Source organism: Dicentrarchus labrax, unplaced genomic scaffold (genome assembly GCF_905237075.1).
Source record: "Dicentrarchus labrax unplaced genomic scaffold, dlabrax2021, whole genome shotgun sequence".
NCBI lineage: Eukaryota > Metazoa > Chordata > Actinopteri > Moronidae > Dicentrarchus > Dicentrarchus labrax.
In genome coordinates this window covers 18,567,402-18,578,358 of record NW_026136710.1, presented here as the reverse complement: position 1 = coordinate 18,578,358, position 10,957 = coordinate 18,567,402, and the positions used below count along the sequence as shown (strand labels likewise).

The 10,957-nt window shown below is 40.6% G+C and overlaps 1 protein-coding gene across 5 annotated transcripts in view; it reads left to right on the top strand.

The window, feature by feature from the left end:
* Positions 1 to 5,449: 5,449 nt before the first annotated feature.
* lrrtm4l1 (leucine rich repeat transmembrane neuronal 4 like 1) overlaps positions 5,450 to 10,957 on the top strand; it is a 47,193-nt gene continuing 41,685 nt past the window's right edge. For all 5 annotated transcript variants that reach the window (XR_007886317.1, XR_007886318.1, XM_051413463.1 and 2 more), the window contains exon 1: positions 5,450 to 6,013. Coding sequence is in view for 3 of the 5 variants with exons in the window: in XM_051413463.1 (XP_051269423.1) it covers positions 6,010 to 6,013 (4 nt within the window). In the remaining 2 variants the exon portion in view is untranslated. The remainder of the gene's footprint in view (positions 6,014 to 10,957) is intronic.

Genomic DNA, 10,957 nt, shown 5'->3' with positions numbered 1-10,957 from the left:
ATCATTGGCAGCCAAATGTGAGCAAAACAAATGGAATCCCATTCACCTTCAGTAAAAGGGGTGGCAGCAGAAACATACAAAATAGCCTATATAATATGTTTGTCTGTTCTGGGCTACTGTAGAAGCATGGCGGTTCAACATGGCGGCCTTCACTGAAGGCAACCCGCAGTGTCTGTAAATAAAAATGGCTCTTTCTAATGTAATAAAACAACGATTCCTAAATTCTGGTGATTACACACTAGTGAAAACATACCTATGAATATTATATTCCATTTTTACTTTTAATAGATCCTCCTAAATGTTACACACAGGAGCTTCATTTATTTTTTGTGAATGACTAACTGAATAAAGTTATGCTTTAAAGTCATGTTTTGTTGTTGTAAAAAGTTTTTTAAGACTATTGTCATTTTTACTATTAGGTTGTTTCTCGAGTTCAGATTCTCCATCAATTGGACGGAGAAAATAACAAAGTATTTTACTTATTTTTATTGCTTAGGATTTATGAGTGCATTTGGAGTAGAAATCCTCCATTACAATAAAAAAAATAAAATAAAAGGGCGGCAGTAGCTCAGTGTGTAGGGACTTGGCTTAGGAACCAGATGGTTGCTGGTTCAAATCCCACAAACCACAATATGGAGTGTGGACTGGTAGCTGGAGAGGTGCCCGTTTCACCTCCTGTGCACTGCCTTTTGCTGAGGAGCCCTTGAGCAAGGCAACCTAATCCCAAGACACTGCTCATGGGCGCTGCTAGCGTGGCGAGCCCATCACTCCACCATCTCTCTCCCTGTTTGCATGTCCACAAGTGTGAAGTGTGTATTTCAGCCTGTATGTGAGTGTGTGTGTAAGAATAAAAAAAAGAGTGAAAAGAAGAATTTCCCCAATAGGGGATTAATGAAGTATATATCTATCTATCTTTTTGGAACATAATTGGGTTTTGGATGTGTTAAACATTTCTGTCCATTCAATCCAGTGAATTAAGTCTTTTCATTCACTTTTTTATGCCTTTCCTCCACTTCCTCCCCCTCCAAATTCTACTAAGTTTCTGCAGGCAACTGATATGAACTAGCTGTATTCAATCAACGGGCAGGACAGTGGGAATACACATAGTAAGTCAACTGGTGGATGAACATGGGGGTGCGGCAGTGATCACACCATGTCTGGTGGCTTGCACAGCATTGTGAGCGCTTGGTGGAGATGCTCTTATCTCTGCCTCTTGAATGAAGTCTCTCCCTGTTGAATCTTGGTGGAAAATAACGAGTCAAGAAACAAGCCTTTAATCTTTGACTGAGAGGGACTGACACCAAAAAGCTAATGTTTGATGTGTAAAATAGCTGAAAAACGTACAACAGAGTTTGAGCATCTTGATGCTCCCTCATCTAATCTGCACATTTTGCATAATTAGGAGCAATACACGACTAACCACAACCTTGAAGTGCACCAAGCATCACAAAGCAATTTTAACACAAATTTAACAATGGAAAACATACATTAAAAATCAAAACGTTTCTCATTCGTCTCTTCTTCAGAGTGGTGACTCTCCCATGATCATTTTCAGACAGTAATGGCTCGGAACGGCAGGGGTGATGTGATAAAGAAAGATGGCTGCCGAGTTGAGACATTTAACATTTGTTATTCACACTACAAGATTATGTTGTCCTAGATATGACAAAAAGTTTTCACCACTGACTTAAACTTGCAACTGATTCAACAACAGAATCACGCACAGATCCTTATCCTAATCACATCAAAACTACAGAGCATTGGAAAATTTAGAGAAATTTGATGCCAACTTTTATTCTCAAAGAAATGAATACAGTAATGTAATGAGAGAAAGCCCTTTTTCTTGCTATTCTTCTTGCACTGCCTCAGAAAAGATACATTTACAAGTGCGCTGTCATGCAGAGCAAAAAGACTCCAACCTGTAGCCATATTCAGTAAGGGGTAAGATTTCATCATACATTTTCATCACACACATCTACACGGGGTGGGAGCTCCTGAAGCATTAAAATTTTATTTTATGCAAAATGTTATCACACATGTATCAAATACAAGTCAAAGAGAAAATTGCGCAAGGTTGTATCTAAAAAAAAAATAAAAATAAAAAAATCCAAATCCATCCTACTCAAGGCATTTTTGCTATCATCCCAATACAATGTAGGTGAACAATAATAATAATAATAATAATAACAATAATAATTTAAGTGCCTCAAATGTACACATATAATATACAAGTATACAGACATATATGCGTACATATAAACATGCATAATACATAAATCAATGCATTCAACCTAAATAAACAGAGTGTTATGGCAGACAAAGAGCATTTATAAAAAGACTAACCTAAGAAAGTTTTCAGCAGTCGCTTATATCAAACCACAGATTCAGCATCTCTGATGGAACAGGAAGGCTTTTCTCAAGTTTAACAGATTATTTGGTTATCATGGCACCTGTCAGATAAATCAGACAGAAAGTGAACATTTTGTCCTGGAGTTTGTGTTAGAAGCAGGAAAAATGGGCCCCGGGAGGATTTGAGCGACTTTGACAAGGGCCAAATTGTGATGGTTAAACGACTGGGTCAAAGCGACTCTGTGATGGCAGTGGCTTCTTTCAGCATGAAAAATGGTTCAGGAATGGTTTGAGGAACACAAGCTCAAGCTGTTGACTTGACCTCCAAATTCCCCAGAGCTCAATTCAATTGAGCATCTGTGGGACGATCTGGACAAACAAGTCAGATCCACGGAGGCCCCACCTCGAAACTTACAGGACTTAAGGATCTGCTGCTAACGTGTTGGTGCTAGATACCACGGCACATCTTCAGAGGTCTAGTGGAGTCCATGCCTCGGTGGGTCAGGACTGTTTTGGCAGCAAATGGGGGACCTACACAATATTAGGCAGGTGGTCATAATGTTATGGCTGATCGGTGTTGTGTTCTGACCCAGTACCTTTTCCTTGGCTGTCAGTCTTAAGTCTCCCTACCTTGGCTAGTGATGGACTCCAAAAAAGAAAAGTCTCAGAAGAAATAGATTTGTTACTTCCACCAATGCTGCTGGTGACAAAGTAACATTATTAAACTCAAATATGTTTTGCAGCCCCAGGCAGATTTTTTTTTTTTTGGGAGCTAAAGTTTCTTCCCCTGGTCTAAACCTAACCAAACCTTAACCATAGCTCTATATCAACATGACAGCATTTCCACCATTTGCTCCCAAGAGACAAAAGTCATAACTTCTATGCTAGAGGGCTTTGTCACTTGAGTGTTAATGTGTTGTTTTTGAGCATTGGCTAAAACGATCAATGATGTCAGTTTTCTTTTGGGAGGACACACATGGCAACATACAACAAAGAAAAGTGAGAAAATATATTATTTGCCAATGAAATCTCTTTGCAGGAATTCTCACACAAAGACAGCTCCCTCCCATGCGACTGCCGGCTCACCTGAGTGGTTTCACCTGTCCCCCTCTGCCATGCTGGTGTACTCCCTTCTTCCTCCTGTATTCAGCTGACATGTCTTTGCTGACACTGCACTTTGTTGCAGCTTGACCCTCCTCCTCCTCATCCTCCCCACCAGCGTCAAGGCCCCGTTTGTGGTCAAGGCAGAGGAGAAGGCATGGGAGGGGGAGAGGGAGGGGGAGGGGGAGAGATCTCTATAGCTCTGCTGATTTACAGCACCGCCTCCTGGCTCCAGGCGGTGGGGGCCAATGTCAAACCTGCATCGGGTAGCTCCCTGCGCTTGTCAAATTAATTTTATAGCTCTTGTCACTGCTTGTCTCAAGTGTCTTTCCTGACTGAGCTACACTTCACTAAATTCATTCAGATTCAATAAAAAAAACAATGCAGCAGGAGCAGAATGATGTACAGTAGCACTGTGTGGTATATAAAAAGATGAAAGCTGAAGCCTGCGCACACCTGGAGAAGTTTTTTTCTAGGAATAACGGTCAGCTTGTTAGAAGAAATCCATCCAAAAATAAAGAAGTCCTGTTGTTAGTATGTGGCTGGCTCAAAGAAACTGACCAGATCTGACATTCAAAGGAGCCCTGACCCATAAGAGATAACTGTGATACTGTCAGTTTGACCACACAAAGCCGGATACTGCAGCTGTTTTGCCCTCAGCAGAAACAAACAACTAGTTAGGTTGGAAAACATGCTGTTTTGTATCTCTGTTGCTCACCTTGTATAGAGATTCTTTCTGTACTCTGCTTTTGGAAATGAGCCGAAGAGATTTAAGTCAAATAATTACAATGTTAAAGATATTACTCTCAGTACATAGGAGGCTCTCGAGGAGACGGTTTGAATTTTAAACAGTCTGCCCTCCGGTAGCTGTATGGCGTGTAGCAGAAAATGTAATGAAAAGAATGATAATGAAAGATAAAGTATACGGCCAAAAGTATGCGGACACCTGAACATTACACCTAATATGTGATAATTCTAAATATTTTTAAAACCCACAGGCATTAATATGCTGCTGTAACAGCCTCCACAGTTATTTTTGTTCGCAATGCAAAACTCAAAGCCCGTCTGAAGACAGTTTATCGTCTGTACTTGCTCACTTTGAAGCTCACACTTTTAAAGTTATACAGTCATAAAACTTTCACTAAGTCACTACGTAGTGTGACAAGGCTAAACCGAAAGTCAAGTCAGGCTGGAGCTCTTCCTTATAATGGGCACATTTCTTATGATTTATTGTCTTTCTTCATCTCTTGTGTCTGAATCATCCCGAATAAGTACCAACTGGAAGAGCAAACACCATCCCAGGAATGAATCACAATATGAAAGTGATTAAAGAAGGTGGGACTAAATCAAATATTTGAAAGCGTTATGGACTGTGGATATAACTTTAACAGAGTATTTCAAATTAGAGAGAAATGTCATTGCAGTAGTGCCTTTGTCATTGCCAAAAAAGCTCTGTTACAGCTATTTTTAATCATGCAAAAATCAGAAACACACCATCAAACAACCATTATCCCTCTAATTTGGACAATGAAATGCCCCCTAATGAGAGTCTGAAGTGCTTCCCTGACAGTATAAATAAAACAAAACGTCTTGGAAAGCCTGTCCAGAGTTATCCCTCCTCCAACAAAACTGTTGCATTTACCCTTCCCATCATAATAATTATGCAACTGGAGGTGGGATCAGGCACCCACTCATGCTATAATAATGACCACATATAGCCCTCAGCATATCCTTCACAACACCTGCATAATGGACAGAAGAGCGTGATGGTAAAGGTGGAGACAGCTCCTGCATCGGTTTGTTTGTGTTGGTGGTGATGAAGATGGAAAAAAGCAGATCAACAAAAAACAAAAGCAAATCTCACATTTGACCAAATCTGCCCGCAGTTGTTAAACACCGCACTGAATCTTCTCTCTCTCTCTCTCTCTCTCTCTCTCTCTCTCTCTCTCTCTCCTTTTCTTTCTCCCACACGCGCGCGCCTGCACACACGTCCCCCACGCAGCCGGGCGCGCTCACGCTGAACCTGCTCGCCAATGCACTGCACAGGAGCCCTGACAGTGTCCGTGTGCCTGCCTGTGGTCCCTGCCTGGCGTCTCCGCCGCTCCACTGGATGTTTGCGCAGAGGACACCTGCCTCCGCCAGTGACTGGACCGATCCCCGCGGAACAATCCAGCTCGTTTTTACCCAACAACTTTTGCGACGTGTGACCGTTTCTGTCTCGAGCACCTGTTTCTAAGACTGTGTTTTTATAAGGTGCCAAAAAAAAAAAAAACCCTGTAGAGCCAGGCGTTTGACTTCCAACTTGGGGCTTGATGGCACGGTTATTTGTGACTGGTCTGGAAAGTTGCGCTGCGCCAGGGAGCATGGGCGCAAACTTTAAGAGCTTTTTCTAATCGAGAGACAGTTTTTAGAATGAAGGCAGGTGAGTCACCCTTCGCGTGAAAGGCGCACAGAGCTCCGGGGCTCTCCAGGCACTGGGAAGGAAAGGCACGGAGGAAGTCGTGATCTGTGCGGCGGATTGCGCCACGGAGGACGGAGGCAACGGACCGATGAGACACCATGGGTAAGTAGGTGGAGGATTGTCTCGTTTTGAAGCGATTGCCGCCAAAGGATGAAGAGCCGAGGAGTCTGCAGATCATCACCATTGTTAGTTGAGCGCACTTATGGTCCTTGCAAGAACAGTATGGCTCGGGTTTTTCCTCCTCTGGCGCATCTGTGAGTGTGTGGATGTTCTGAACATTTCCCAAAAGCTTTCGCGGCTTATTCCTGCGCAGCAAGCTGGCACCTCCAGTATGTCAGTCTACTTTTGCCTTATGATTTTTGTTGCAAGTATTTCCTAAAATGTTCTGCATTTAAGATCAGCACTGAGAGGTTTTCCTTCTCTATTCATGAATCTGAAAAAAAAAAAAAACCCAACAACAACAAACAAATGCTGCAGGCGGGAGTGTTGGTGCTTCTGAATATCAAGGGGAGGAGAGAGACAATAATTCTCTCACCTTTATGGTGTGGAAGTGATGTAGCCCAAATTATCTAGTCTAGTCGACGTGGTTCTGGGTGCCATTGCACAATGAGTTGAAGCTCAATAAAAACATGATATGGCAGGTGAGGCTGCATTAACGACAAGTTTATTGACTACAATCTGACCTTAAATGGTGGAAATTTGCAGATATGTGTCTGTATTCTGTGTCCCCCCCCCACCTCCTCAGCTCCCCCCGCGGTTCTTCCTTTCAGAGCTCTGACATGTTTAGACTCCGTCCTGTTTTTTTTTTTTTCTACCTCCCCTCTTCTCCTGACAGCTCTGGGCACCTACAATCTCATCCCACACTGCCTATCACCTCCTCCATTTTACTGACATGTGGGTGCTCCAAAGCTAAATTCACCGCTCAGCCTCATAAAACCTCCCAAACCCACACGTCTCTCCAGTGTTAAAGGAGATTTGCGTTCCGCAGTCAATTTTTATTTATTTATTTTGCCTGTCTTTATATGGGGGTGGGGGGGATTTGGGTGGAAGGAGGGGGTTCAAAGGGACTGTGGGTGTTCAGAATTGTCCCTGAACATGCGATCGATTGATGCTGACTCTTAAGCAAGTCTGCTGCTGTTCCGATGGAAAGGCTCACGATGTTTCAAGTCCTTTCTATCGGTGCAACTTTTGTTCTTGGATATTTCAGTGAAGGACTAATATTCATACAACGGGCACGAGCACAGGCGCACACACTCCGGGCATGTGTGATACAGGCGCAGAGAGCCGTTTGGAGTGTTTTTAAACGGCGCCATTGTGATTCATCTTGTTTGTCTTGATTTCTCACTTGTTGGATTTATGCTGCTGATTTGGTTTCACTCTTATTCTTTAATTCCAAAATTGACTGAGGGGCTGACGCAAGCTGCAGGGATGCATGCTGCCCACACATCTGTGCAGAATTGTGGCATTCTCCCAAGTAATGAGCAGCTTAGTGCAACTAATGAGCACGTACTATTACAGTTTTAATTATGTCATCACAATTACTAGAGGCCAAAATAAGTAGTTGCATTTGTTAGGATATCAACACTTCTGACTTGAAGCTCTCTCACAGCATCCATCCCATCTTCAGCCACCGCCTGGTTCTCCTCATACAAGGGCAGACTGAATGGGAAGGAAAGGGTTTATATTGCCTGGTACTTTTCAACAACTGTTCAAAAGAACAAGTTTTCAATATTGATTTTTTTTTTACTCATCAATGACTAGCCTAAGTGAATACTGCTATCAGTTTCCTGCAAATTGCTTGTTGTTCCCAACCAACAACTCAAAAGCAGCAACCCTTTACATTTGAGAAGCTGGAAATACAGAATGTTCATCAAAATTAGTGACAACACATTTTTCTGTTGGTTGCCAATCCAATAAATTGAATAATCGATTCAAAACTAGCATCAATTAATGTAATTATATTTTAAAGGGAACAATAGGTAAGAAGGAAGAGTTTTGTCTAACAAGCCCAACACTGATACATTTGAATCACCTATTTGTGGACTAAGCTGTGAAATTTATATTCAGGCCTAACTCCCACAACATCAAAACAGCAGACTGAAAGTAAGAGCAGGGAAACATAACTCAGGAGTCATTGTGAGCGACACAAGGACACGATGGGCTCCGGTCTGACTGAACACACTCAACTGCTGTACTAGAAGTGCTTAGGCAAGAGCAAAAGGGAAATTAGACTCAAATAACCTTCAATTTTTTCAATAATCCGTCAGTTTCTAAGAGCAGACAGAGACGGTAATTGGTCCATGGAGCACGTTTCTGGTAAACCTGAATATAGTGGAAAAAAACACAAGTAACCTGTGGATACAATTTTCCCATTCCTCGTCAAGCTTATAATAGTGAAGATAATTAGAAGATCCAGTGCTATTCACAGGTTTGCCATTGGCACAAAACTACTAACTTTGCCTGCAGCTTTAGAACCATCATGAGTCGTAGACGAGGAGGAGAATTTATAGAGCTGGTTTCCCAGCTCTATAAATTCATTAGCATTGTCAAACTACATAGTTTTTAATTAGATTAAATAAATAAATAATAATAAATAAATACCTTTAAGTGAAAGATAAAGAAAGGTCTATCTACGCTACAGAATGTTGCGGTTGCTTTTACTGTGCTTCTTTGAGAGCCATGCTAAAGAAAAATTCTGCATATATTTAAACAAAAAAAGAAGAAGAAAGAAGAAAAAATAGTAACCTTTCTAAAAAAGCTGAAGCCATCAATAAGGATTATTCTGTCAGTGTGAGGCATGTTTCCTCAGTCTGAGCCTGACTGAAAGTCCCCATCTGGCACTTTTTGCAGCAGTTTAGTAATATTCACTTCACCCACTCATGCCATCAAACCGTCATAACACAGCATATCACACAGAACTCTTTCACTGTACCTCCAGGTCATTCATTTTACTTATTTTGTCACTGTTGTTGTGCAGATTGCTGGACAATCCTGAATGGCAACACGTCTTCCAAGTTCTTTCTCGTCTTTTTTATGTTGTATTTTCTTTCTTTGAAATTCTAAAATAACTGTGAAAGACTTCTCCCAAACAATGTGTCCTGCACACTGAACTCATGCAGTGAAATATGGGCAGAAACACAAAACTGAGAACAAAGTCTGGCTAGGAGCTGAGCTTGCACAAAAAAAAGAAGCGGCAACAAGAGGCACATGATAATGTATTGTGTAATTTGGAAGTCAGTGAAGCACACTACAGCCTACATTTGGTTGTCATGGTTTTATAGATTTGATAATGTTGGCTTTTTCATATTTTAGATTTTCATATAAGAAGTCCTTTAGCCTAAAGATCATTTGTCATGCCTTCCAAAACAACGTATGAACACCTCTGAGGTTAAGGTTTAGGCAACTAAAACTACTTAGTTTGGGTTGGGGATAGATCTTGGTAAAGTTTAAAAGAAACCATCACTGATTGTTGGTAACAGACAAGGAAGTAACTGTAATATCTCCCAAAATCACATTATACCAATGTCACACTACGTCAACCTTTACAAAAAAAAAAACCTTTCCCAAAAAAAAGATTTCTTATTGTATATACACTTATAAAAAGATACAAATTATTATATTCAATGTCTGCCAATACTGTAAATCCTCCTAAATGTTGCACACTGGATCTTTATAACTAAATAACCATCAATCAGTTAAAGTTGAAGTAAAAAAAAAAAAAACAACCATAGTTGCTGAAATCTAATGTATGGAAGTATGTGACCTCACCTTTTTCCAGTAGAGCCCGCCTACTTCAAACCAGTAAGAGGGCTTTGATAAAAACACAGACACAGAAATCTTAAGTAACCTACCCTGTTCTAATTTTGGCAGAAAAAAAATTTGAGTTCATGTAGCAGCCCATAGCTCATAATAAAAAGCTGATTTAGAAATGAGGTTTTCAGGGCCTTTAAACAAATGACCATTGCTTTCATTTTTCTGATGTGTAATGTCCCTTATGGGGCTTCAAAGTATAAAGCCTCAGAAGGGAAATAGAGAAAAATATAGAAAGAAGAAAAGCTATATCTTCTTCCAAGTCACTTGGACACCTGGGAAAATAAGCACCAAAAACAGTAGCATTTTTGGTATACATCTATATTGTTAATAAGGTTCAGATCATTAGGAATATTGGATAAATAACCTGTGCAGTTGCTGTGCCAAGTGTATGTTTTTATTCATTTACCATTTGTGCAGATGGGGCTTTTATTCTGAAGAATTCATGTCAGATTTACAAAAGAATGCAAAAAAATTGCATTTTATTATTATTATTCCTCCCATCTATGTTTTCCTCCACATCCCTTATAGGGGCTCCAAAGCAGGGTGCGAACTACAGTGGAGCCAGGTGGAGAATAGTTTTTTAAAATATTATATTTTTGCCATTAATTTCTATTTTTCTGCATCTCCATCATCATGGATCATGCATGAAATTAGGCTATTATATATGCTATATATGTATGATCTAATTCACTTTAACAAAGATACCGGAATGCTATTCTTGCCATCTCCATCAAAGCGCAGACCTCACTTACTTTAACTCAAAGATCAGAAAAAACTAACTTTAAAAAAAAAAAAGTGACCTCACCTGAATGCCATGGCATAGTTCGCAGGACCAGTGCAGTTAAAATGATGAATATAAGGATTCAATGTTCAAGTTCATCTAATTTAACTAATAAATAATGAGCAAACAGTATAATTGTTTCCTCAAGGCAAAATGAGGCGATTACAGAATACACAGCAGGAGTAATTAAATCAACTCTGAATCTGAATTCAAATAAACATTGCTTTCACACTCCTGAGTAGGTTCACTTCTGACCTTCACTGATTACCAGCGAACCACACACACACCCTCATCATCTATGATGACAACTCCTCTCCCTTTACAGCAGCCTTGCCTTCACAGTGGCCAGCCTAAACGTCTTGGTTCGTGCTGATCTTTTGACATCAGCAATCATATCGATCAATGCAGCTCTCTGTCTCTCTGCACAGATTTTTAAAGCAATAACTTGCATG